Consider the following 24,438-nt stretch of genomic DNA (forward strand, 5'->3'; position numbering starts at 1 on the left):
TATTTTCTGGAGGTGGGAATACCAAACAAAAACCTGCCCGTGATCAGAAAACCTGGCGGATGACTTCTACATCTGCTTGAAGGAACGATTTTTGTTTTCATGCTACGAAGATGGACTCAAGTAGAAAGGTCCTCTTTGTTACTTCCCTGAGGAGCTGACGGTTCAGGGTGAAGAGGATCCGAAAACTGTTTGTGGAGGGAAAAGAAGCCAGAGCTGCAGAGGGGACGCGAGTGCAAAGTCGACTTTTACAGCAGAACGAGGATTATTTTTCGTGAATTTCCATTTGCTTTTCCAGGTCAGACTAACAAAGGTAGTCCTCTACTTCAGCCACGTCGTCTAGTGTGTCCTGGGTCTACCACAGGGTTTACACGTCCAGAAGACCTCCACAGGAAGGAGTCCAGGAGGCATCGGATGCCAGAACCTCCTCAAATGACTCCTTCAGAGCAGCGGCTCTTTTCCCAGCTCCTTCCCAGTGTCTGAAGTCCTATCTCTAAAGGGCAACACACATCGACAGCGTACGACACGCATCAAAACACCCGTCTTGATGAACATCATCGAGGGTTTACACTAGGGATGCCCCGATCGCGGTTTTTGCCGCCGATAACAATTACCGAGTGCTGGAATACCTTGAAAATAGCTGCCCTTTTTTAACAAAGTGCTTAAAAAGTCCCTGAAATTCAAATGAACCACATAACGCTGTCTTATATTTTGACCAAAGTTTTGTTCATCAAGTCATTAAATTGCTCAGAATCAGAAATCGCTCAGCTTTTTCTTTTTTTTTTTATTCTGACTCGTCACCATCTCTCGCTCTTCTTTCTTCCTCGCCTTGACGAGTCCGTTACCAAAAACTAAATATGCCAGGGAAGTGTAAATTGAATCCAGCATGGCTGGAGACTGAGAGTCTGGCTTTTGACTGCTGACTCCTCTGAACCTGCTGCTAGGGGCCGCAAGTGATCAGCTGCTAGGCTAAAGCCGAGGCTGCTTGTATCCGTGATCTCATTCATTCTTTTGGTCATTACCCAAAGCTCATGACCAATAAACTGACCAATAAACCGCGAGCTTCGGCTTCAGGCCACGTATTACCGCGTTCCAGCTTACTGGGCTCATACGTTGTTTTTTTCAGCGTTTTTGGGCCTGTAGTGAGCATGCCGAACCAGCTGACTTCCTGCCGCCTCCACGCACACATGGGGTTAAAATAATATAGGGCCAAATTTAACGGGATCTAATGGATCAAATTCTGATAATACAAAGAGTCATTTCAGGGTGTTTGTGGCGCTCGGCAAAATGTATTCATTTTACAGCAGTTCTTTTTGTAAAGATTGTGTATTTTTGGGCCAGTCTGCAATACCAAGTGTTGCCACTAGGCCAAAGGGACAACAATACGGTGCATCGCCCACATTACTGCCGGGGTGCCGGGGCTTTTGCTACGAGCCACCCGGTCTCGTAGGTGGATTTCTGCACCAATCCACCTGACGGTCTTGGGTCCCATCTTAACCTCCCTCGTGAACATTTCTGTGGGACTCTTGAACTCACTCAACAAGTCATGTCCAACCTGAAGTAACACGAGTACCGTGGCCTCAGACTTAGAGATGTCGACTTTCATCCCAAGTGCTTTTATACGTGTAAACTGCCCCAGTGCGCATCGGGGGGTCATTGTGTGATGAAGTTAGCAGAACTACTTCTTTATTGGTGACCAGGCACAACCCTGGTGGAGGCCAATGCCGACTGAGAACGTACTCAACCCTCACGCTAGTTGCACAAGGACCGGATGGCTCACACTAAAGACCCCAGTACCCCATACTCACGCGGTACCCTCGACGAGATACTGGATATGAACCCTCTCCATGTCCATGGGTGGGAAAACTCTTATGGCATTTAAAATATTGTCATTTCTTTTGACAAACAACACATTAGCTACTAAATAAATCTGTCAACAGTGGTTTTATTCCCAAAACACTGAATGTCCTTAAAGACAAAACATAGCTCAGTGTTTCTAAATCACAGAAGAAAACATGAATCCTGAGATGACATCACTTCAACACTTTCTTTCCATTTTCATGTTACAATTTAATCACAAGACTGAGTTCTCATTTTGTAATCAAACTCTTCATTCTTTTTTATTTAAAGTGGGTGTGACATATTTTAAATTTTATAAATGAAATTTCATGCTAACTTTTAAATAAATAGGGTCACATTTATTAACACTAAGTCATTTAGCTTTCTTTTAGTGCTGTTTTCCTGATTTGTGGCTTTGATTAGGTTTTATTCTCTGGATTGTTAAATAAATAGGTCTCTTTTTAAAATTGTAATCTGTTTACTGATGCAAATTAATCCTAAAAAATAATAATACAATCTAAAATTAAGAACACATTAAAAGAAAATCACAACGTATTGTGGTTTGGATTGGAGTTGGTTCACTGAATAAAAAGACAACAGGGACAAATGTTACAACCTGGAAGTGGAATAATCTAATTCTCTCTATCACTTTTAAAGTCTGAAAAGTAATTCGACAAACAAAACTGACTTTTTCCCCCAAATTACACCATAACTTCTCCTCATAACAACAAAATCAAGCACAGAAACGTGTACTGAGTAGCTACTTAAAGAACGTTCTATACAGATTTTCTATTAATCAGCCTGAAAACAAAACTTCAAACTGAAACACAGACTGGATTAAAGGATCGTAAAACATTCACAGTAAATGTGAGAAAACTGCACAAACACATTCATCGTATTAATATATAAAAACATGTTAAAGGTGTTCAAAGCTCCAAAGGGCCTGAACTGACACAAATAACTCAACAAGAACTTTCATCAGCTGCTCAGTCTGAACCAATCAATAGACATAAACAAGACATGACATAAAGAAAATCATTTGCCTTAAAAACTCTTTGTGCACCTCGTTTGATCTGCGACACATTAAAGCAGATCAATACAACTACTTAAAACCTTCAGAGTTGGAGTGAAGACAAATGTGAAAACACTCATATAACCTCCAAACTCCCGCCTCGCCTCTGTGTGCTTTGAATTAATCTAACGGGTCACTAAGTGCAAATAAAATGTTTGTCCTTGTGTAACTTTTAAAATAACGTACATTACTGACTCCAGTCTGCTTCTAATGTTCTTTTCTTTCATTTCCTCTGATAAAGAAATAAACACACCTCCCGCTTTCATCCTCTTCTCCAGCTCTGACACCAAAAGGAAAAAGTCTCTCGAGTCATTTTAATTACTTTTTTCGTATTTTACTCATTCAAATGTGCAGTTTTATTTCCAGTAAATTTTGTTTTCCAAAATAAAAGGTTTAAAGGCCGTTCTAAAGCTAGGGATGCAAATCTGGTGGGGAAATGGTGGAAAATACTTGTTTACTCATCAATTTATTTTCTTTGTTGGCTTAAAAGTAGTCAAACTTAAATATATGGAGTACACTAAAATCTGCATATAAAACACCCACCATGTGATCACTTAAAGTTGATAAAACTTCGCTCTGTGTCTTCCATGAGACTGACTAATCACATTAACTTCTCTGTAACGCTTTGTTTTACCGCTCTTTTTCTTCACAGATCCATAATGTGGAAGCACAATGAGGAGACCATGAAATCAGGCAAATTAGGAAACATGGAAAAACATGTCTAATGGTGTCCTCTCCCCTTTTAACGCTTTTCTTCTTCCCTGAATGTGGTTTTAAATTAACGCGAACAAGAAAGAGGTCTGTAAGTTTAGTCTGAAAAAAAAAAAAAAAAGGTCTTAAATCTGCCCTCAAAGGCTTTTTCTGCTTCATCCTCATGTTTTTCTTCCTCCTTCAGATGACTGGGGTCTTAAAAATCTACAAAAACACAGTCGTGAAGTGGGTCAGGCAAATTGGGAAACGTGGAAAAAAACTTCCCGCTTTCTCTTTTCCAACCTTAAGATTCGTCTCTGATGACCAGAAGCTCAAAACTCTCAGCTTTGTCAGGATGTCGACTTCTTTCAGCCAATTAGGAGACATCAAAAAATAGCTCTCCTTCCTCCTCCTCGGATGACCGTTAACTCTCGACACCCGAAAAAGAACGTGCTCGTAAAATCGGACGGATTGGACAGACGCTTTAAATCTGCCTTTAAGGTCCCTCTTCCTCCCCTCAGATAACTCAGGTTAACACAACATGAAAGGGACCAGTAGCTACAAACATTCCTCTGGAAGAAGAAGAAGAGGAAGAAAGCTAAGTCACCCATCGTCCTCCCTCATCTCATTCTCTGTTTGTAGCTCTCTCCAGACACGAGTGGTGTAATGGGAGGATGAAAGGAAATAAAAATCAGACTCTAATGTAGTGGAAAGGGCTGCTTTAATCTCTCAAGCCTTTTGCATTTTCTACTCTTTCTCTGTAATTCATTCTAATGGAGCTCGGTACACTTAAGACTACCAGACTAAACCTAAAAAACGACGGCATTAACGTGCGTAGGAACTTGTACTTCTGTCAGCGAGGAGACGATCAGTTCAGAAGTCTGAATTATTACGGCGGAAAGGATCGCCTGTTTCTTCTCCCGTGTAAGACTCAAATTTTGTTCAACTTTGTTCTCATATGGATGTTGATTTATTAGACAAATATATATCTTTCACCTAAAAACTGAAACTAAATGGAAAACAATTAGACTGGCACTCACAGGTAAGAAAAAACCCACCAAAAATCACCTGATCTGATGGCAGGATTGTGTAAACGTTCGTACATAAGTATGGATGAGATATCTGAGTCCCTGCTGTGGCATTATGGGTATGGTACGGTGAACTTTGGCTGTAGGAAAACGAAGCAAGAGAAGAGGTGGAGGCTGACATTTAACAGAGGTTGAGAAAAGACTTTATCAGTTCGATAAGTCCTTTGTGTAAAATCTAAACAGGGTCTATCTTTGTTCTCTTTTAGTTTAGTTTTCTAAATCAGAGGTGAAAGAGAGAAGAAGCTGAGCGGGCTGAGCGGAAACTAAACATTGTCCGTCTCTCCCTCCGTCATCTCTGACTGAGATCAAAATTTAAATAGAGGGAGGATTGAAACAAACAGATGGAAGACGTGAACAGCTCTCTGTTCGTCCGTCTGTGCCGAACATCTGAAGCCTCTGAAAGTCAGCCAGAGGCAGCACATTACAAAAACAACAGAAATATCTCGTAGTGTAATCATAATAAAGACAGTCCTGCCTTTTCTCCTTCTTGTCCTCAGATCATCCCCTCACTGCTGAATCTCAGATGAGAAAAGGCCTCCTGCAACAACATGTCACATCTTTACATCACTGGATGAAACGTCTAATGTGTAAATGAGAAGAGATGATAGCTGGAGTCTTTTTCTGTGTGCAAATGTAAAGACTTGTACTGCGGCCCCTAAAGTCAAAACACATAAAAGACTTAAAAACATCAAGAGAAACCTCCAAACCCAGAAATGCTGCAAATATCCAAACACAAATAACAGAAATGTGCGGCAAGAAAAGACTCAGAGGAGAGGAGTGATGTGACAAAGACACTGAAGGCTCAGAAGAAACAAGTACAAGAGGACAGAGAAAGTCCCAGTGTTTTTAAACTGGATGCTCTTTATTGTCACTTAACAGCAACAACAAGCACCGTATGAACTGCAGGTGTAGCTACGTGCAGCCAACCACCCTGAAGAGTACAGGTTTGTTTCAGACGGCGAGCGGCTACAGCCGACGCAGGGGTAACTGCTCGCTGTCTGACGGCACCTTCGGGGTGGTTCCTGTGGTTGCCGCGGTCACGGGCAAAGGTGAAAAAGGTTCATCATCAACTCAGACGTCAGCGGCAAATGTCCGCGCCCTCTCTCTCCTTGCTGCACTGTTGCTGTGTTTACGTTGGACACAACAAAGACAGCTGCTGGAACAACTCGCTGTCTCAAAGTCCCTTAAAGTGGATATAATCAATATTTTTATAATTACAATGTGGTCTCTGGTAGTGACGAACCTACAGAGGATTATCAGCTGAATCTGCAGCTCCGCTCGGCTTTACGGAGCTTTATAGTGAGTTTCAGCTCGACGTTTATCTGTTCGGCCACAACTTTACCTCTCACCGCTCTCGTACCATCGTTTTCAGAGAAAAAGCTATAAAAAGCCGCTGTACACTACCTGCTCAGCAGCAAACAGCAGACAGACACAGTTAGCAACTAGCTAGCCGAGCATTTAGCCGCTAGAGAGCCAGATATTTCCCCCAGGAGCTGGTGGAGACCAAAAACAGAGCGAACAGAGAGAAGACTGGACTTCGATTAGTCAAGAGGCCAGAAACACCGCTTCAAAATGCCTTTAAAGCTTGCGTCCGCTGCCCCCAAGTTATTTCAGGGTTAAGGGTAATGTTAATAATGCTAACTCGTTACAGTAATGCCCTTAATTACAGTTAAGTCTTTACAATTAGCTAGATTAGCGCTGTTAAACTGATTGCTGCTAGCGGTTGCTGTGTGAGGTGATGCTAACTCACTAGCTAACATTAACTAGTGATCTAATCATATAGAGAGAAATCCATTGCAAATACAGTGATGTGGTTTGACGAGCTGGCATAGCTGTGATCAAAGAGGCACCCCAGTGTTCATACACGCGTTAGCTTGCTAGCTATTTTTAACCCCTTAACACCCACTGCTCTGCCCCCGAGATCACTATGTAGGACATGAATGTGAACATGAACGTAATCACAGGTTAGACCTGACTTTTAGCTCACTGAGGCGAATTTCAAGAACAATACCCTGGTTTAAAACATTTCCAGGTACAATCCACACAGTATACAACATCTTCCACATGAGATACGTGTTAATGGGAGTTCTGAAACATGAAATCCTGCAGCTGAGCAGATCCTGCGGCCTAAACTATCACTATCTGAAGTAAACAGTTATGTTTGTGTCTCACCGTCAGTAGAAAGGCGACTGGGAGCTGATGTAGGACCTCTGTGTTTGGGAGGCAGGGGAGGTGAGCGGGGACATAGACGAGAGGGCAGAGAGGGGGAAGGGGGAGGGCGGGGGAGGAGGAGGGAGGCAGGAGGCGAAGGCTCTGCCGCCGCCGCAGGTCAGCACCCCGGGACTGGTGGCGGAGGGGGGGACAGCGAGTGGAGGAGAGGGGCTGCTGGGAGAATCACAGGAAGCGCTGCTCAGGAAGGACGAGTCTGGAGGAGAGGAAACAGAGAAGAGAGGGGGTGAGAGAGGGGGAGAGAGCTGGAGGGGGAGCCAGGAGCAGATATTATGAGATATGGAAAGGGAGGTAAAGAACAGGGAAGGGGGGTGTTGGGAGAAAAGGAAAAGAAGTCTCTCCAGGAACGTTGGTATCAGAGAACTAGCTAGTCAAAGTTGAATAAATATTTAGCTTCAATCTCCAGAAATACACTTCCTTGTACCTACAGGAGAGACATTGATTCCCCTCAACTTGTCTTCTCAGGCAGTGCTTCACCCCAGGCTTTGTATCCCCTTGATTTGATTGTCTTAAAGTTTACAAAACTGAAGCACTTCTAATCTAAATCCTAACTCAAAATAATCATTTGGTTTATGGAGTGTGATGGCAGCTCTACGCGGGAGGGCAGCAGACACAAAGGTTACATTAAAGATTCAATTAAGGGATGAAAGTGCTTCCTGCCTAGCTAAATACACAGGCTAGCAGATAATAGACAGGTCATTCCTGAGATCCTAGGAGATTGCTAGACTCATTTTTACTCTCTCTGGAGGGAATCATCATATGATGTGAAGTGGAGTTTACATACATAAAGACACGTTTTTAATGCAAACAGCACTGTAATTACTGTCTTGTCTTTGACTGATGTTCAATTCTAGCATCTAAGAGAATATGAACAAAGTTGTCAGTACATTTTTATTTTTTTAGCCCTGAGTAGTGACTACAGGTATTCCTCTCAGGCTGCACACATCCCCAACAGCCTTCACCAATAAGGTAGGGCAGCCTGTATGTAAACCAGGGGCAAAAAAAGAGTTGGTGCACCCCTCGCTGCTGCTCGTTAAGCTCATTGCTTTGAGCGCAGGGTAATAACTGAAGGCAACTCAGATGAGTGTATCAACATTGTTATCAACTCAGATGTTCAGTCATCTGGACTGTGGTGGCAGGACAGTAAAAGGACAACGTTTAGAGAGACTTTAGTAAGAAAATCAACCTGAAAATAGAAAAGTGAAACGTTCCTACCCTCATCCCCAGTGGAAATTACACCGCTGCTTAACATCACATGGAAGCTAAATACATTTGTCATTATGCTTGGTACAAACTTTTTAACTGCTTAACAGGGCGTGGACCACCAACACAGGCCATTTATAGGAATAATCACAATTTAAATAGCAATTGCAGTGTTGACCAGCATAAAATCACAATTATTTTCCTCCAATCATTAAACCCTTCTGCAAATTCATTCCTCTTGGGCGGCAATTATCACAAAAATACTCCACATGAGATCCTGCAGGGACCAATGGACGGAGCGAGATAAAGAAGGCCTGAGAGGACGGCAGAAGGGAGAGAAAGGGGAAGGAAAGAAGATTTGGAGGAGGAGAAAGGGGACACTTTGTATCTCGTGGGTTGAGCTCTATCACTGGCAGAGATATTCAGTTCCCTCTGGAGCTGCGAGCACAATAAAAAAATGGATGCGGTGTAAGAGAGTCTGATTTAAAAGCGTCCACCACAGGGCCGACTTCCAGTAGCCCAGGCACTCCCAACTCTCCCCTTCGCGTTGTCAAAGTAACATCTCGTGTCCAAAGAAGCCTTTTTAATTGCGTTTGGGTTGGCTGGCGGTCGGTCGACACAAACCTGCTTCCTGCAAGTCAATTAAGAAAAAACATTTTAACTCTGAATCGTATTTCAGCCTCTTTGTGCTCTAGCTTCTTCACTCTTACTTCCTTTTTCATAATGATGTGAAGACTTCTGTGAGTCCCGCATTTTACTCGCACGGATGGTTGAATGGATGCTGCACTTAAGCTTCGACCCCAAGAGACACATTTAGTAAAACTCGCGATCTGCTCTATTTTCAGATGGATGGTCTTTAGGACAGGAAGCTGAGGGACACAACAGCTGTCTGTTCAGTGTTTCCCACAGAATGACAGTGTGGCGGTGGGGTGGGGTGGGGTGTGGGGGCATATTTGAAAGAATACATTTCCCTATTTCTAGTAAGTTGTTTCTTATTTCACCATTTTAATTCTCTCATTTTAGCGTTTACTCACAAACTACTTCAATCTGCCCACATTGCTTTTCCCACATAGCTTTTCTGTTATCATGTTGGTTCCCAAATAGGCCTATATGTTGGTGTTGACTTCCTCCATTTTCACACACAAGTCAGATTTCACACTGCGCCGATAAAAAAGAAAATAAGTAGGACGAGCAGCTCTTCAAACAGAAAAAAAAACTCCACTTTGAAAGACAAAGACGTCGCTCCAGATGGGATTTAAATTACAGGAGGATCAGCCAGTTCACAGAAAAGCAGGAGGTCATTGTGGCTGTAATTATTACTTGGATCAGATGGGATTTAAATCTCTGACCAGTGCAGGTAATGTTAAAATCACCCCAACTGCCATAGAGACATAAATCCAGTCCGAATGGGACTTTAATGTGGACTGAGGGCCAAAACGGTGCGAAACACGTTACATTCAGCCAGTTTAGTGCGGATGTCTTACGGTACAGATCACAGAAGATGAGTGGACAGGAAGTAGTTTGTTTGTTCACAGCGTTAACACAAATGTTTTCTTCTAGGACACTGTAAAACCACAACTAATTTTAACGTTCACTGCTCAGCATTTAACATCTCGGATGCTCTATATGCGAATGACTCAGTAACTTAGCAGATGTTTAAATGCAGACACCTTCCAGCCGGCATGCTGTCACTCTGCAGGTGATGTTTATTTTCAAATATCTCATTTTGGGCAGAACTCTCTCAAATGCACAACATGTTGTTCCTGCAGCCAGGCTTTGAGAGAGGCTGGCGCAGGCTGTGCTGTGATTGGCTCAGAGGGAGCGCCAGATGGCACGGGTTCAGACTGTGAAGTGTGTCGTAGCAGCTGTCAGACAATACACAACACAACGTGGCTGCCAAACCAGTCCCTTTCTGTCGTATCTGCTCTGAAGCCACACAAGTTTTCTTTTCTGAGAATCAAACAGTCCTACGGGTTTCAGGCGACCTGGTAATTAAGAAACTGTGACGCCTCCTGAACTTGTGAAAACTTCTCTTACTGCCACTCAAATCAGTCCAGTAATGAACACAAACTACATGACTTAATAAAAGAAGGAGCAGAGTTTCCTCTTATCGTGTATTATCTTAGTTTCCCAATTTCCATCATCTGCAATGTAAATGTAAAACACTAGAAGAGGAAGCAGTTATGTGACTGTGATGGCGGTTAGATTCAGACTGTAAAATGTAATAATGCAAACACAGATGATTGTGCTGCTTTAGCTTCGGGCTGCTGAAAGTCCAGTTCTGTCTGCCCTGCTGTATGAATGCAAATAGGGGGTGAAGTGAAAAAGTGATGGGATGTCATCCTATACTATCTACTGCACTGTTTCTATGGACAGTAAACTGTACCAACAATAGTTGCGTCTACAATGCCTCTGCACCAGTGCAAACAATATAAACTTTAGAGCTTTTATTGTATCTGGGAATTAAACAAAATCGGATTCTGAATTGATTGGTTACGTGCAGCGTAGCTAACAGGCCTGTTGAATCAAGACGGATGAAAAAGGTGACAGCTCTGAAACCGAATTGCTGTGGGGGTCTGGGGAGGAGAAAACGCTTACAATTTAATTTAAACGAAGCCTTCTGGTGCACTCGGAGAGGAACAAAGAGACGGAAATAGAGGGTTTTTTAATTAAAGCTCCTGGGGGGACCAAGTGAAAACATGGCACTGGCACAAACCCTTCCAACCCATCCCCCCTTCAATATAGACTGAGTAATTCAACTAAACTGCATTATATTCAAGAGCATATCAGTTTTAACCAGGATTTAGCCATAGACGTAGCCATGTGCCTCTTTTCTTCCTTCTTCTCTGCTGCACTTCGAAACGGCTGGCAGTGAAAACTCCCTCCATGCTTTCAATGCAACTCACGCTGACGACATCGCGTAGCCGCCTTTAAACGATAGCACACTGCGCTCACCGTCCAAACGGAAGAAGACGCCTCTGGTGTGGGATTTTAAATAGAAAACAAAAGGTGTGATGTGCATCGTACATCGCTGGTTTTAAACGCCTTGAGAAGCCAAGTGCTTGTATCCAACAGAAAATGAATCACTTCTTATGGCTCGGCACATAATCGGAAATTTACCGAAACCGACATTAACGACTCTAACCGACCTCATTTCAGTCACATGGGTATGTATATTATATATAATATATTTATAATATACATCATATATTTATAATATATTTCATTCCTATATTTTAAAATATTCTGCACTATTTTATGTCTTTAGATTCTCATTTTTATACTTGTGAGATTTTCTGTTTATATATTTTGTATGAGCATTGTTGAAAGGAGCCTGAGAACAAAGAACTTCATTGCCAACGACTGCTTCACTGTAATTGTTGTGCACATGACAAACAAAGAACTTGATGTTCGATAAATTCATTCCTTAATAGAGGCTGTCGCCTACTCCTTAAAAGTACAGAATAAAAAGAGTCAGCATTGTTCTAGCTAGCATGTTAATAAAAGATAATAGAGCTCGTTTTACTTAGATTTTCTGTTTTAGCAAACAAAACAATAACTGAAAGCGTTCCTGTCAACTGCATATGTTCAGTCATAATCCATGATTTTCTGTGTATTGTTCCGAATCAATAAGAGCTCCACAGCAAGGACGGTGTTTTGATTAAGATATCGTTTCATGAATCATTAACGAGGTAAATGTGACAATGAATCGTCATATTGAGTTCAGGTGATGTAATAATGAGTCTTCACCCTGAGCCAGGGCTGACATCACAGCAAAGTTACCGCGGCTCAGTTAAAAAGCAACATTTCAAGTGGCAGCAACTAAAAACAAGCGGCTTACCTCAGTTTGTATTACTTCCCGAGTATCTAAACATGGGATCAAGCGGGATGCTGTGATATTTGCTGCAGTGGAGCGGAAGAGAGAGCTCGCCAAACAAAAACTCTTCACTTCTACACAATTCATGCAGGTGCCATATTTTTTTTCTGCAGAAGTGACTGACACGTGCTGAAGAAGAAGAAGACTTGCGTTTACCTGCCGACATGAGCAGGAAGACCACCTGTCCTTTCAGTGCAGCTGGAAAAGTCAAACTTTCATCATCATCACGTTCATGCGAAGACGCGACACGGAAGACAAACGATGAGCGAACATGTAGGTTTGGCTGCCATTTTCTGTACTTAGCTTTAAGCTAATTCTTCCACGCTGATAGAACGTTTATCACTGCATCAAAACTCGGAAACCTTGTTAGCAAAAGTTTGTACTTTCCGCCTTCAACTTCTGATTTCAAATGCAAAGTTATAAGGAGGCTCCAGTCCTGTGCCAGCAGGTTAAGCTCCTCGGCCCATATGAAGCACAGACTGCCTCACCTGTGCCTCAACGAACAACCCCGCTTGTTTATTCAAACAGAAAACAAACGCCTGTGAACGCTGCACACACCTCGTGCACGTTTAGCTGGATTTATGCCTCTGCGTCGGGTGTAAAGTGTGTGTGTGTGTGTGTGTGTGTGTGTGTGTGTGTGTTGAACAGTACCCAGGTTCCACAGTGTGGTCTGTGCTGCCAGCTCTTTGGCGTCATCCAGCAGCACACACAGCTTGTCTGGGATGTAGGTGCTTCGTGTTGACGGCATCACCACCTGCGCGCGCACACACACACACACACACACACACACACACACACACACACACACACACACACACACACACACACACACACACACACACACACACACACACACACACGATGATGAGCACTTTCGGCCACCTTCCTCAGCTTGTCTGTTTTAGATGATTGCTGATATTTTTTTTTAAATGTATACAAATAAACATGAATTGTGTTTGTATTTACTCCACGTCTTCTGTTATTTACTTCTAATGGCTGCTGCAAGGCATATTTCCATTGAAAAGACTATACAGTATATTTTTATTTCTTTTTTTATGATGTATTTATTTTTGTTAATGCTTCTCCTGTATTTGTATTAAGGATATATAAATATATGTGCGTGTGTATATATATTCTAGTGATACTACATTTATATGTGAAAATCCAACGTGACCTCTTGAAAACCTAATAAACCAAAATGAGAAGGAAAAAAAAAGTGAAGTGAGATGAAGTGTACTGAGGTGACCTGAAGTGAGGAGTGGTGAAGGTGAAGTGATGCAGGGTGTTGATGTTTTGAGGTTTATATTGCTGTGTGGTATGTTTATTGTGCGTTGGGTGTATGCTTCATTAACTCAGTTTCTGCATTTTCCTCATGTTTATGTCTTATATCTTTATATTCTGTCTTTCACTTGAGTTTACTTGTAATAAAATGTGCTATATAAATAAAATTGCCATGTAAAGTGATGTGATGTGAAATAAAGTGAGGTGAAGTAAGTTGAAGTGAGATGAGCTGACATATGGTGATGTGAAGTAAGGTATGGTGACGTTGAAATAAAGTGACGTGAGGTGGAGTGACGTGAACTGAGGGGATGTGAGGTGAAACGAAGAGACGTGACATGAGGTATGGTGAAGTGCACTGAGGTGAAGTCAAGTTTGAATGAAGTAAGGTAAGTTGAGGTGAAGTGAAGTGTCGTGAAGTGAGGTTAAGTGACAAAGTGAGATGAAATTAAGTGACGTGAAGTAAGGTCAAGTAAACTGAAGCAAAGTGAAGTGAGATGAAGTAAGGTGAGGAAGTAAAGTGAGGTGAAGTGAAATAAAGTGAGGTGAAGTGACATGACGTGGGGTGTAAGTTGAGGTGAGATGAAATAAGGTGAGGAAGTAAAGTGAGGTGAAGTGAAATAAAGTGAGGTGAAGTGACATGACGTGGGGTGTAAGTTGAGGTGAGATGAAGTGAGATGAAGTAAGGTGAGGAAGTAAAGTGAGGTGAAGTGTCATGACGTGGGGTGTAAGTTGAGGTGAGATGAAGTGAAGTGAGATGAAGTAAGGTGAGGAAGTAAAGTGAGGTGAAGTGACATGACGTGGGGTGTAAGTTGAGGTGAGATGAAGTAAGGTGAGGAAGTAAAGTGAGGTGAAGTGAAATAAAGTGAGGTGAAGTGACATGACGTGGGGTGTAAGTTGAGGTGAGATGAAGTGAGATGAAGTAAGGTGAGGAAGTAAAGTGAGGTGAAGTGTCATGACGTGGGGTGTAAGTTGAGGTGAGATGAAGTAAGGTGAGGAAGTAAAGTGAGGTGAAGTGAAATAAAGTGAGGTAAAGTGACATGACGTGGGGTGTAAGTTGAGGTGAGATGAAGTGAAGTGAGATGAAGTAAGGTGAGGAAGTAAAATAAAGTGAGGTGAAGTGACATGACGTGGGGTGTAAGTTGAAGTGAGATGAAGTAAGGTGAGGAAGTAAAGTGAGGTGAAGTGAAATAAAGTGAGGTGAAGTGTCATGACGTGGGGTGTAAGTTGAGGTGAGATGAAGTGAAGTGAGATGAAATAAGGTGGGGTGAGGTGAATTATGGTAAATTAATGTTAAGGTGAAGTTGGCGAAGTGAAGTTGAAATAAAGTAAGGTAAACTGAGGTGAAGTGAGATTAAGTTACTTGAAGTGATGTTCAAATAATGCACTCTGAGGTCTTCTGACGAAGAAATTGACCTTCTCAGGAGTTAAAAATGTGTAATTGTGTATTGGGACTGGTGTAAAGACCTTGTACAGGAGCAGCAGTTTTCCGTCCTGTCCAGGTGTGGAGTACAGGTGGTACTCTGGCTGTGACCAGTAGTTCTTGCGGCAGTAAAAGTCGAGCAGGCTGACAGCAGAGCCGATCTGACCCTGCTTCAGTGACAGCAGGCTGGTGGGGGAGAGGGGAGTGCCAGGAAACAGGGGGAACACACATCTGTCTGGCTCCTCTGATGATACAGAGACAAACAAACACACACACTTGCAGGATTAGCATTAACGCTCATTACACCAGACTAACGCCTAGTCTAACATACCTGGATTTAGTTCTAACATCTAACCAGAATCTGTCCGTTGGTCTGTTGGACAATTTGAACAAAAAGATGAAAATAATTACAAGGTTTAGAAAAGTTCAGAACTTCCTTTCAGAAAATCATATATAATATTGCTGTGGCTAATCACACAAATAATCTATAGATTAATCAATAACTAAAACAACCATTAGTTGAAGCCCCAGAAATAGAAAATTACACTACTGGATTCAATATTCTTTAATCTCATTTGTAATTTTTTTGGCAGATAAATGTAAAATCGATTAATGTTTTGACTCAGTTTGTTAATTTTCTGTCTCAAGATTTTTGGTTTTAAAAATTAAAGATTTTAGTTGTTTTCATTTACATTCATGCTGAGGTGGTGGGTACCCAAACCTCCACTCAACTTGCATCTGATTGGTTGGTGAAGCCGCTTGCCCCACCTACTGGCCTCGTAACAATCATGGCTGCTCACTGTACATACTACCAGTAAGTAACTTTTCTTCTACTAAATACTAAACTCTTCAACTGAGACTGTCTTTTAAATGTTACATTGTAATTGGGTCTAATAACCAAAATGTTTTACTGTACCTCAATTCATTAAAACTCTGTTATCAAATTCAAACTTCTGATTGAAACGAGAACTTGAGCAGCAGAACAGGACCATCACCAGTTATCTCTTTATTAAGAGCAGCAGTCAGGAAATGTGACTGACTCAGCTCTCTCTATCTGTCTAACTTTATGTCTCCATTACTCCCTCTTTAAATCTCTCTCCACATCTCCACCCAGAAATGTTTAATTGCTTTCGATAAGTCCAAGTCTCTTCTTCTTTTAGATTCAAGTCAGTGAAAAAGAGGTTTTGTTGAATAAAAAACAGCAATAAGTAACAGGCGTTGGTGAGAAACATTAAAACCAACGCATAAATAACGACAACAACCTCTGAGAAATGATGTCCTTCAGACAACATGAAATATCACCAGCATTAGCTGTCAGTAAACAAAACATCTGAGCTGCTGTAATCACCAAGACACATGAAACATCCAGTTATGCTAATTATGTCGTCAATTAAGCTTAGGAGTACACTAATTAGCAAATTCTTCTATGTCAACATACTTGTCTTAAACACATAATATGAACTTTATCTTGAAGCCTAAATAGCTACCACCATCTGGTTTTCAAGATTAAATGTAAATTTATGCTGCTCTATTTGTTTTGGTTTAATTTATGGAAATAAACTACAGAACTAACATTTCGACAGTTTGCGAGAGAAAGGCTTTATATGTTTATAGCACTTTTACCATCAATATATATATAAATATATAATATACCAGCAGTCATTACCAAGCTGTCCAGCTGCAAATAAAACCATTATTTTATGATCACCACATCATCAGACAGGTTAATAACAGCCGTGCCGTTTGATCGGCAATATTGACATTTAAAATGAGTGATGACAGAGAAAGTTAGAACCAACAAAATGCTGTTATATTTAAGTAAGTAAGTAAGTGCAAATAAAACCATTATTTCAGCCAATTTGCTACGTCGCGTTCCTGCTGTGCTCCGGCTCAGTCGCAGCTCCGTTGTGGTTTCAGTGTCTATGGTCTGTGCACTCAGTTTACCAGTTTATCTGTGAGGCTGTGGCTTTGAGGTAGAGCGGGCTGCAGTTCGATCCCGGCTTCCCCCGCCCACATGTCAAAATGCCTTTGGGCAAGATACTGAACTCCAAATTCATCCAAAAAGCCAAAAATTCACTAGTTCCAGCATCTCAAATATCAATATATGTCGATTTTCTTAGTCTTCCAAGATAGCAAACTTAATATTTTAGAGAAAACAAGCAGTTTGAGTTAGAGCTAGACTTATATGTCGACGATATTAGCTTATTCCAGATATATCGGTATCTGTGTTGGTCGTACAGAAATGCCAAACTAGGTTTGAGGTAATTTAGAAACAGTGTCACCTAGTGTTACCTGGGAGTACACATGGACAATAAACTGGACTGGACTAAGAACACTCAAGCTGTTTACAGGAAGGGCCAGAGCTGCCTCTGTTTTCTGAGGAGGCTGAGGTCCTTCAACATCTGCCGGACAATGCTGAGGATGTTTTATGAGTCTGTGGTGGCCGGTGCTGTCCTGTATGCTGTTGCATGCTGGGGCAGCAGGCTGAGGGCAGCAGGTTGAGGGCAGCAGGCTGAGGGTAGCGGACGCCAACAGACTCAACAAACTGATCCGTAAGGCCGGTGACATTGTGGGGGTGGAGCTGGACTCTCTGGCGGTGGTGTCAGAGAGGAGGATGCTGGCCAAACTACACGCCATCTTGGACAGCGTCTCCCACCCGCTCCATGACGTGCTGGTCAAGCAAAGGAGCACCTTCAGCGGAAGACTCATCCCCCCACAATGCACCACAGAGCGCCACAGGAAGTCATTCCTGCCTGTGGCCATCAGACTCTTTAACTCCTCCCTCTAAGTGTCAGTCTGTATGACCCGAAGTCACTAAACTGGACATTGATCATTAACATCTCTGCAACACTTGAAATAATTGTGCAATATTCTGTGTTTTCAGTTTAAAATTCCCTATTTATTGATATTTATTCATACTTCTATTACTGCAGTGCAATATCCACCGTCTCGTAATCATCTTAATAAGCTACACTTAACTTGACAGCACTCATTACTGCACTATTACTTATTACTTATATTATTACAATGTATTATACCGTACATGCTTATCATCAACCGGTAAATCCACTTTGGTACTTACACTTATTTTAGCTTTTATACTTATATCCACTTTGTACTTAATTTATCTTACCTGTGTTATATTTAGATTTGCTTAGTCCTTCTATCCCTGTGTGCGCTGACGTGACAGTGAGCTGCTGTAACGAAAGAGTTTCCCGTCGGGGATCAATAAAGTATTTCTGATTCTGAAAGAAAATCTTTAATTCCTCTTCCCAGGAGTCTCTCTCTCTCCAAATATACCCATATACTTCTCCCTCACTCGCTCTCTTGTAGTTGTACAAGTAGCGGCTTACTGCTATGACATTTTTCATCTCATAAATATTTCAGTCCATTTGTGGGAGAGTTAACTCTAAAACTTTTCTCATTTTGAGAAAATGCCTGCAGGCGACAGGAAACTGGAGTTTTGCTTCATCACCAGATTATTATCCCGGATGTGTCAATATACGGGTGAGACTTGATGAATGTGGTTTGTAATGGGTAAGACAAATTCAAAACCTGCTCAAAGATAAAAACTGAAAAATCGCCATATTGAATCAAACAGAAGGATTTTACAGGCAGACTGAGAAACAGAGAGCCAGTCCGCAAAACAAAAGGTAGTACTGGAGTTCATTAGAGTTGAAGTACAAGCAGAAACAGCACATTCTTCACACTCTCCTGGAGACAGGTGATCTTGACTCTTTGGGTGGTCGGTCTCTAAAGAAACGTGGGAACATTTTTTATTTATTTTTTTTTTAAAGGTTTGGACAGTTTTGGGAAACCTTTTCCAAAAGGCAGAAAAATGTCTTGGCTTAGAGAGAAACCCCTCAGTACAACCCCCGGCCCCCTGAAACGGCTTTACTTTATCGATGTCAACATATTTGGTCAAAACCGTTAATTAGAAGTAGAACAACAGAGCAAAGAATTGATTTTACTTTATATAAAGTGCAGACATGAGGACCATGGCTTCATGCTGCACAGTCCTATCTAAAATGGAAATGATCTTTCTGCTCCGTATGAAGATGATCGCCATCTTTCAGCGCTCGCAGCACATGAACATTTTAAATTGAATGAAAAGTGAAAAGTCACACAATGGAAACCTAAAAGGAAAAATGTCTCCAAAGTCATAATGAAATTCATCTTCACTGTGCCTTGTGTAGATAAAATTGCCTCGATGTTACAGTGCAGATCAAAAGTATTTATCCCGACACAGAAAGTGTGGCTGCACTTGAAAACGTTCCCACCTGCAGCATGCATGCTCACATAAAAACACCTGTGATTGGTCAGTTTACCTGTGAACAGGGAGCGCTTGACATGACGTACCACCACTTTGATTATGTGCAGTTCTGACTGTTTATAAAAAAACTGGGAACTAACTAGAGCTGCAACTGATTACTTTCACTATTCACGTATGTGTCCATTGTTTGTTTTTGTTGGTTTGTTTTTTAAATGAATGAGTTAATCACTTAATCTGTGTCGTTCACTCATTCACGACTCCCTTTTTAATAACAGGCACTAAACAGTTCCCCGCTCTCTCTACAGCGATTTCAGACATTTACTAATCGTCATCACTTTGTGTCGTCGCTGACAGCTGCAGAGTCGCACAGCTGTACATTTCGCATTTCTAAAAGGCGGAGCATTGCATTGTGGGATTGTTAGCAGAAAGTAGTGTACATGCACTCTACCTTTGCCGTCCCGTTGTGTCTGTCAGAAACTTCCCAGAATGCAAGGTGGCATCTTCAAATTGCTTGGCTTTTTCTAACCAGTCATATATTAATATGACAAGAGTTTTAAAGGTTTGGAGACCCAAAGTATCCAATATTAAAAACATAGATTAAATTATCATATAAATAAATACAAAGTATGTTTGTATATTTTTAACTCAACTCAGTATTATAAGATGTTATTTCATCTTCCTGCTTTTTTACTTCAAAAAGGAGTTTATTGCCGGTTATTTCTATTTCGTTTTTTTTTTTTTATTACAGCGATTTTTACTTCAAAAAGTATTTTTCCCAAAGTCTGTTTTTATTTAACAATTTCGTTTCTCATCACAAAGTCTTTGTCAGTCAAAACAAACAGGACCGAGCCAGCTGCGTGACTGGCTGTTCAGACCATTGTAACGTTTCACAAAATCAAGCTGACTTATTTTATAATAATATGTAATATATTATTTCGTAATGTCTTATTTAGTTGATACTGAACAAATCCTCACCTTTGAGATGCTTGAATGCTTGGCATTTTTCCTGGTAAATGATTAGAATCAGTCACGAAAACATAAATCAATTACCAAGATTCCCACACAGGTTACTCCTCCTCCTCCTCACCTCCTGCTCCGGTGTAGAAGGGGCTCCCCAGGTGAGGCGGCAGGGACAATGTTCTCAGTGGAGAGCATCCGTCCATAGCTCCTCCCATCATGGCTCCATCGCCCCTGTGCAGGACAAACGTCCCGTTCCCTCCTCCCGCTGCGCTGTTGCCCAGGTATCCCCTGCTGTTGCACCTCCTCCCGACTATACTCCCGTCTCTGACCCCGGCCGGTTTGGCCAGCGTCACCTCCACGCTGGCTCCGTCGATCAGGGCTCCGTTCATGAGGCTCAGCGCGGTGACGGCGTCGTCGCGGCAGCGGTAGTGAATGAAGGCGTAGTCGGTGAGCTTCTTGACTCGCTCCACAGAGCCTGGTTTGAAGCGGGAGAACTCCTGACGAAGAGTCTCTTCGGTGGTGCTGAGCATCAGGTTACGCACCTGGAGCACAGACAGGAGGGGAACGCCAACACTCAACTGTACATGTTTTATAATATTTCCCCAAGTCTGATGTCTGTTGTTAACAACATAATGTAACACACAAGTTCAGTATGTGAACCCTTCACTTTTTAAGTCTTCCAGTAAGTTTAAATAACTTCCAAGTACTTTCACTCCCTGTATTTACAGCTGTTTGTCACATTCTGATATGTTTCTAAATAACGCTGCTCAGAAATCAGCTGGCATGTCAGTGGCTCTTAGTGAAATATCTCAACAACTATTGGATGGACTGCCGTGACACTTGGTTCAGACATTCCCCTCAGGATGAATTGTAATAAGGTTGGTGATCCTCTGACTTTTCATGGAGCTCCACACTGGGTGCCGATGAAATGTGAGTGATTTTCATCTGATTCGTTTTTAGAGGCCTGAAGAGGTAAAACTAAACAAGATGTGCGAGACTAAAGCTAAGACTGGAGAAAAGTCTAAAAAATATACAGAACTGTGTGTGTTTCAGTTTTCAGTTTTCTTATTTCCTACCACAGAAATCATCTCGTGAGCCCCCCTGTGGGGGTCCTGACCCCCAGGTTTGAAACCACTGTGTCCAACATGTCTGACTGATTGTGTTTCTGACTTCTTTTAAATGTCACCCTGTTCCCAGATGTCAGCGATCACTTCTGCGAGAACAATGATATTATTACTGGTATGAGCGACGGACAACTCTGTGAAAACAAGAGCCGAGCTGTAATTACAGCCCGGTGTGCAGAATCTTCAGCAGTCATGGTTTGTACTAAATGGACTAATAAGATAAAAAAATGTCCTTTAAATCAGAGAAAGTTGTAGTTATTCTCAGTTAGCAGTGACACACACACACACACACACACACACACACACTGAGGGCTTTACTTACCTCTGGGCCTCCCCTGCGTAAAATACTCTCCCTCACACAACTATAAGGGCCTTTTGGGTTTGTATTTGTTGCCCTCAGATCACATCTCAGTATTTCAGAGTAAACCGATGCCCTGGAGGGTGTGCAGCTCCTGCGAGCGTCCTCCCTTTGATCTGCACGAGCCTGCTGAAGGTTTCCTAAAACGCTGACCTTTGCAGCGCAGGAGAGCAGAGCGGAGCAGCTGACCTTTGCATTTGGAGAGGTCCTGAATAAAAGGCTTTAGAAAGTTTTTACACTGAGGGCTGAAGTGTTTTGTTTTTTTTTGGGATAGAAAGCACACAGCTTTAACACTGTGACTAAATAACAAAACTATCTCAACCGTATAATCCTCCTCTGACTTGTCCCGTTATCTGCATTTCTTCCTTGCTGAAGGAGAGAGGTTTAATAAGAGAAATCAATAAAACCTTCCACCTGCATTCACCTCATCAGCCTCCGTTACAAAATCAGAAACCGATCGTTGATTCGGGAGGATTTTTAGGAACAAACGCACGCAGAAAATGTAAATCAAACTCACACATACACGTATACTCACATAAAGGACTCTGACGCGCTGCATGACCTCCTCGTCCACGTCTTTCTCAGGCTCGGCCCAGTCCACCTGGATGGAGTGACCCCACAGCTGGAAGGTTCCTGTTGAACACAGCGACGTCCCTGATTGATATTTATCGTGTCGGCTTTGTGGAAATTCAATTAGAGAAACCGTTGGGGTTTCCCTGCAGCGTCTTATAGCGGAGGCAGGCCAACTCACCTGAAATAGAAACCGCCTCCACTTTTATAAAGATGAACACGCACATGAAATAAAACATTAACCTTCTGGGGAAAAGATCATTTCTCTAGAGAAGAGTCACCACTCAAAAACAAACACACTCGCGGTGTTATAGAGAAAACAGAGAGCACTATAACCAGCAAACGGCTAAAGGTTTCATTTCAGAGGTCACGGAATTAAAAACGACAGCTGATGTAATCTGCCGCCTGTGACATTAGTCATTTTAACCAGCGGACAGAAACACACACTCCCCTCGACATCCTGACGCGCTGCTCTGAATAATTACTGCAAAGCAAACATACGATGTGATCGACCAATCAGACAGATCCTGACACATCTAATCCCGTTACCAGTTTCTAGATGTTGGTCTGAACTGTCGGCTCACTCCTTAAAACAAAGTTTCACAGTCTTAAAGCAACAGTCAGGAGCCCGTATGAACACTGAAACACGTTTTGCTTGCTGTAATCCTTCCTCCTGATCATACTGGACATTAAGAGCTCCCTTTCTTAATGCGCCTCCAGCAGAAGTAAAGAAAACAAACTGGGACAAAATCCACAGTTCTCGTTCTGTGTAGAAACATATTCCAAACTTTCTGAAGCTGATATGAGGCTTCAGCAGTCTGAGTTAACCAAATCAACACTGCATTTGCTGTGTGACGTAGCAGTCCAATGTACTTCAGAAAAGTGTAATCATTTAGAGTAGAAGCACTCTTTATTTCAGCGGAGGCGCAGCACCTCCACGACATGGGAGGAAGTCCTGATGAGGCCCCTGTAGTTCCTGGGCCATTGGAAAGAACTACATCCGGAGCAGGAACTTACCTGGAACTATGACAGAAGGATTCAATTCGTGTTCGAGTTTGTGAACAAGCTCCTGAGGTGGAAATGGACTTTAAATTGATCACAAGTGGGGGGGGGGCTTACTACAACCAGAGAAACAACCAGAAACAACAACAGAAACCGCATCCTACTACTACTAATTAATCCTCCTGCATAGTCGGGTTAATTACGTGGTCAGAGTCCATGAGCAGCTGTGATTGGTAGACTGGAAGTTGATGTCCTGCTGATGTGTGTGAAAATACACTCAGATGTCAGTTTGTTAGGTACAGCTAGCTAAAACTAATGCTGTCTCTACAGCAGTCCTGTAATAAATCCTCCTTCATGAACGTTATAATGTTCAGTTTCTGTTGAAAAGGGTTGATTCAACTGAACGGCCATTTTGGAGGAAGTAGTTTGTGGTGCTGTTGAATTGTATTGCATCTATTATTGTTTCTAGGGCTGCGGCTAACAATTATTTTCATCAGCGATTCATCTTCCCATTACTTTCTTGAATAACCGATTATTCATTCGGCCTATAAAATGTGACAAAATACTGTAAAATACCTGTGAAAAGCCCAATGTGACGTCTCTTGTTGTGTCCAATCAACAGTCCAAAACCCCCAAATTATTGATTCACTATGATATAAGCAGAGTATCTGCACATTTTAATGACTTTTAAGACCTTTTTAATACCTCTAAAAAGGAAAAAATAATACCATCACCGTGGCAAAAGAAATCAAAGTAGACTACAATATACACCGTTAGTTTTATTGAATTTGAATAACTGAAATATTCAGTGCAAAAGTACCGACACCACACTGTGCAAATACTCCACTACATGTAAAAGTCCTGCATTCAAAACCTACTTAAGTAAAAGTATGTAAGTATTAAAAGTCGTCCCTGTGCAGTAAAACGCTTCCTGTCAGTGTTTATTATATCTGATGTTTCTGCGTTCATGTGTGTGTTGCATTTTACTGCTGCAGATGTTTCAGGTCGAGCTCATTTTAACTGCTTTATATCCTGTTGGGTAGTTTAACCCGCAGCAATGCATCATGGTCTATAAGATCATCACGTGTTTGCAGCGTCGCTGTCCTGCGAGAACCACGTATCTCTAAAAAGTCGACGTTTCATGAGAGAAACAGTTTTCAGCTCTGTGACGATGCGTTTCCCAGCTGATCCGAGGGGGGGTTAAAGAGTTTATTCAGCTTCAGGAGGAGGAGAGTTTTCTCAGCACGTGAAGGAAACTCTTCATCCTTCAGCTCGTCACAAACACCTGGAGATACGAGGTTTCCACTGGACAGGAAGGGATTGAAAAAATGTAATTTGTAAAGTAACTAAAGCCGTCAGACGAGTGCAGTGCAGTAAAAAGTCCAATATTTCCCTCTGAGACGTGGCGGAGTGGAAGTGTAAAGCCGCATTAAAAGAAAAGACTCAAGTGAAGTA

General features: G+C 42.0%; 1 protein-coding gene across 14 annotated transcripts in view; it reads right to left on the reverse strand.

The window, feature by feature from the left end:
• rbm46 (RNA binding motif protein 46) overlaps positions 1 to 24,438 on the reverse strand; it is an 83,841-nt gene that overhangs the window by 51,765 nt on the left and 7,638 nt on the right. For 10 of the 14 annotated variants that reach the window (XM_044183989.1, XM_044183993.1, XM_044183984.1 and 7 more), the window contains exons 6-11: positions 21,947 to 22,044; positions 20,057 to 20,471; positions 14,741 to 14,940; positions 12,647 to 12,749; positions 6,859 to 7,111; positions 1,923 to 5,224 (exon numbers count right to left, since the gene is read on the reverse strand). In XM_044183989.1, coding sequence (XP_044039924.1) covers positions 6,861 to 7,111; positions 12,647 to 12,749; positions 14,741 to 14,940; positions 20,057 to 20,471; positions 21,947 to 22,044 — 1,067 coding nt within the window. In that variant the 3' untranslated portion in view covers positions 1,923 to 5,224; positions 6,859 to 6,860. Of the gene's footprint in view, positions 1 to 1,922; positions 5,225 to 5,320; positions 5,342 to 6,858; positions 7,112 to 12,646; positions 12,750 to 14,740; positions 14,941 to 20,056; positions 20,472 to 21,946; positions 22,045 to 24,438 lie in introns of those variants that run through there. The other 4 variants (XR_006376503.1, XR_006376502.1, XM_044183987.1 and 1 more) reach the window with 2 other exon arrangements.

Source organism: Siniperca chuatsi, linkage group LG22, assembly GCF_020085105.1.
Source record: "Siniperca chuatsi isolate FFG_IHB_CAS linkage group LG22, ASM2008510v1, whole genome shotgun sequence".
NCBI classification, from domain to species: domain Eukaryota; kingdom Metazoa; phylum Chordata; class Actinopteri; order Centrarchiformes; family Sinipercidae; genus Siniperca; species Siniperca chuatsi.